Raw genomic sequence first — 3505 nt, forward strand, 5'->3', positions numbered from 1 at the left:
CTGTAAACTCAAAATGCATACAATCAAACATACTTTACTGAAAATCAAGCATTAATATATATGAATAGACGTACAATATAATATAGCAATAATTTGTAAAATTTTGTATTTTTATTCATTTATTATCTTCTAAAATTGTTTATTTATACGATGTCTGGCAGCACTTCGGCTGGTTGTAGTAACCAAAATAGGAGGATTCTTGGTCAATTTTACAATTTTTAAACTCAAATAACTTAAAAACTACAAGTCGCCGACAAGTGAGGTTTTCACTTTTAGAAAGTAGAATACCCCCTCTACCCCCTCTTATTCCCCTTTTTTTAAAACAGGCGGGGTAGGGGATGAGTATTTTCCACCTAAATTGATAGTCAATAAAGGTACCAATAACGTTTTGGTTCTGCTATTAGTATTATAAAAACGATATTTTGGTACTTTGTTTCACTAAATATTCATTCAACAACTCACCAAATTACCGCATAATACCACTTAAGATGTCTGGTATTGCCACATTTTTTTATTATATCTGGTAGGTAATTCATGGAATTTTAAGTACCTTCAAAACCTTACTGAACAGAAGTGTCAACCGTTTACCATTTTCAGCGGTCAAACCATAGTTATGGATATCGATAGTTCTCATGCGGCTAAAAAAACACCCAATACAATTTCTATAATTAGGTATGCGCTTAAAATTCTTTCATATTAAGAAAATTCTGTAGCAACTCTGCTTTGTTCACATTTTAATCAACCCTCCATATTCGCTTCAATTCATGGCGAATCTATTGAATTTGTCTTACTTTGAACCTATAATTTATTGATATTGTTTAGTTCTTTGTTTAAAAGAGAATTTGTTATTTGCTTCGCAAATTGTGCCGTCCTTTTATAAAATATTAAGGAGCAAAATTTTGTGCAAACAATTTGTTCAAATTGCTTTGGAAAGAAAAAATTGTAGTTTCTATTCGAACTTGGTGTCAAGCGAAACTGGTTCTAGTTTTCACCAGGACAGATTTCGAAATTTCCCAGGCCATTGGGATATATAATCACGGCCAGTGTCATTGCTAACGTTACTGCCATATTTGTAGCTGACTAATTGAATTTCATTGCCTCCCACTTCCAAAACGAGAAAATGGATGATAAGCATCGTAATGTAATAAAAAAAAACATTAGCAAACTTGTCCAGTACACTAACTTTAAGGACTTGCTTAAAACGTGTCAGGAAGAACGTTTACTTTCACAACAAATGGTTGAAAATCTGTATCTAGATTCAAAGAACCTATACGAATTTGGAAGAAGTCCTACATTGGAAGAAATTCTGCACCAAAAACTTTTTGAAAAAATCATTCATAGAGGTCCTGAAGCATTTCAAAAATTAATCAAAATATTGCGGTATTTGGACAACGTTCGAGCACTACAAATTTTAGAAAGTGAAGAAGAATTTTGTTGTTTAAGAGAAAAAAATGTTCGCTGTTTTTCTGAAAGGAGTCGTAGCCCTACCGAAAATCCAATTCAACAAATACCAATATCAGTTCCTGTACAAACGCCAGACATTCCTAATAGCCTCCGATCAAAAGTATGTACTTTATTTGTATTACTTAAATATATTACAATATTATGCCTCTTATTTTAGGTTGATGAAAACGCACGGCCTATACTTGAAGAGTACTCTGGGCCAGTATCTCCAAAGCAAAAATATGAAGTAAAAAAAGCTGATCGTATTCATACAAACGAGCTCATTGATACATATAAAATGGAATCGAAAGAAAACCGAGGAGTCTTATTTATAGCAAATTTTATAAATACTCAGACTGGTTACCGCAACGGAGCTATAAATGATAGTTATGCGCTTATCTACGTATTCAAACAATTAGGTTTCAAAATATTTGTTACAACAGATAGTTCTCAAAAAGAGTTTTTTGACTTGCTGGAGCAGTTATTAAAATCTGACTATACACGTAAAACAGAATGTTTTATATTGGCATTGATGAGTCATGGAGAGCTGAATAGCAAAGACAAGGAACGTATTGAATTCAGCGATGGATCAGTCATCAAAGTGGAAGAGATACGTGACCGTTTCTCTAACAAGAGATGCCCCAATTTAGTGGGCAAACCAAAGGTTCTTATATTTCCCTTCTGCCGAGGATATACATCAGACAGCGGTGTACAAGGAAAACTTGAGACTGACTCAATTTCGAGTAAAGACAATCTTATCCCGACGATGTCTGATATACTTATTTGTTATGCAACGAACCCAGGTTCCGAATCACATAGAGATCCAGATACAGGTTCCTGGTATATTCAAGAGCTTTGCAAGAACATAGCCCAGCATGCTCATGATACTCACTTCGAAGATATAATACAAATAGTGCAAGCACAAGTAGGTTCATATCGTGCGGAAACGATAAAAATGCAAATGGGTAATTCCCACAACATTGGTTTTAACTACAAGTTATTTTTTAATCCCGGTTACCCAATCGATTAGATACAAATATTTTATACGAGTATACAATTAGAAAGTATTAAATCTCCTTTTTATCGTATACAAAAGTATTATTATATGCTTATTTGTAGCTTTATAACAACAAAAATAAATGTGGTTATTGAATTTTCGGAGCTAGTTGTGATATTTAATTAACAAAGTTTTTTAGAAAGCTTTAAATCAGCTTTAGCCACCGAGTAAAAATTCCTATTATCATAAGATATCAAGACTGTCTTAAATTTTGAATATTTGGCTTATATACATTTACTTATAAACTAAACATTCGGCCGCCGTAGCCGAATGGGTTGGTGCGTGACTACAATTCGGAATTCACAGACAGAACGTAGGTTCGAATCTCGGTGAAACACGAAAATTAAGAAAAACATTTTTCTAATAGCGGTCACCCCTCGGCAGACAATGGCAAACCTCCGAGTGTATTTCTGCCATGAAAAAGCTTCTCATAAAGATATCTGCCGTTCGGAGTCGGCTTGAACTGTAGGTCCCTCCATTTGTGGAACAACAAGACGCACACCACAAATAGGAGGAGGAGCTCGGCCAAACACCCAAAAAGGGTGTACGCGCCAATTATATATATATATATATATAAACTATTTCACAATGCAGCTTTAGCATTGCTCCTTGCTGTGATGAAACGCCAATGCGTGGACAATGAAGGTATTAATTAAATTTGAACGAAAAAAGCATATCAATTTCATTGATACATTTAATTGTACAGCTTCATAACTGCTAAGCTTCTTCACTTTCCTGTTGTGGTCCATCGTAGTTTACTATGAGCTGTAGAGCCCAGCCGGACAGTTCTCAATTAGAGCTCCCTTATCCAAAATATCCGATAACTTAAAATTATTTAAGACCCTTACTGGAACCCTAGTGCCCTTCATACGATTTTGTTCGCAGCTCAACTTTCGCTTCCTGCCACCTGGGTTCGTTTTCGGTCGGATACGTGGTTTTTATACTAAAATTGTGTGCCTTATGTTCGGTCTTACTTGAACTACTGGGTCGTGGTATTTGAGAAGA

The 3505-nt window shown here is 34.9% G+C and overlaps 1 protein-coding gene across 1 annotated transcript; it reads left to right on the forward strand.

The window, feature by feature from the left end:
- The first annotated feature begins 749 nt into the window (after window positions 1-749).
- Window positions 750-2604, forward strand: LOC129242582 (caspase Dronc-like). The gene is made up of 2 exons (XM_054879308.1): window positions 750-1564; window positions 1622-2604. The coding sequence occupies exons 1-2, from the start codon at window positions 1121-1123 to the stop codon at window positions 2471-2473; spliced, it is 1296 nt and encodes a 431-aa protein (XP_054735283.1). The 5' UTR covers window positions 750-1120; the 3' UTR covers window positions 2474-2604.
- The last annotated feature ends 901 nt before the right edge of the window (window positions 2605-3505 follow it).

Source organism: Anastrepha obliqua, chromosome 3 (assembly GCF_027943255.1).
Source record: "Anastrepha obliqua isolate idAnaObli1 chromosome 3, idAnaObli1_1.0, whole genome shotgun sequence".
NCBI classification, from domain to species: domain Eukaryota; kingdom Metazoa; phylum Arthropoda; class Insecta; order Diptera; family Tephritidae; genus Anastrepha; species Anastrepha obliqua.

Bases quoted from the DNA above. Each gene is read 5' to 3' on its own strand.
- LOC129242582 (XM_054879308.1), top strand. From the start codon at position 1,121: ATGGATGATAAGCATCGTAATGTAATAAAAAAAAACATTAGCAAACTT. The intron at 1,565-1,621 runs GTATGTACTTTA...CTCTTATTTTAG, and splicing joins CTAATAGCCTCCGATCAAAA to GTTGATGAAAACGCACGGCC.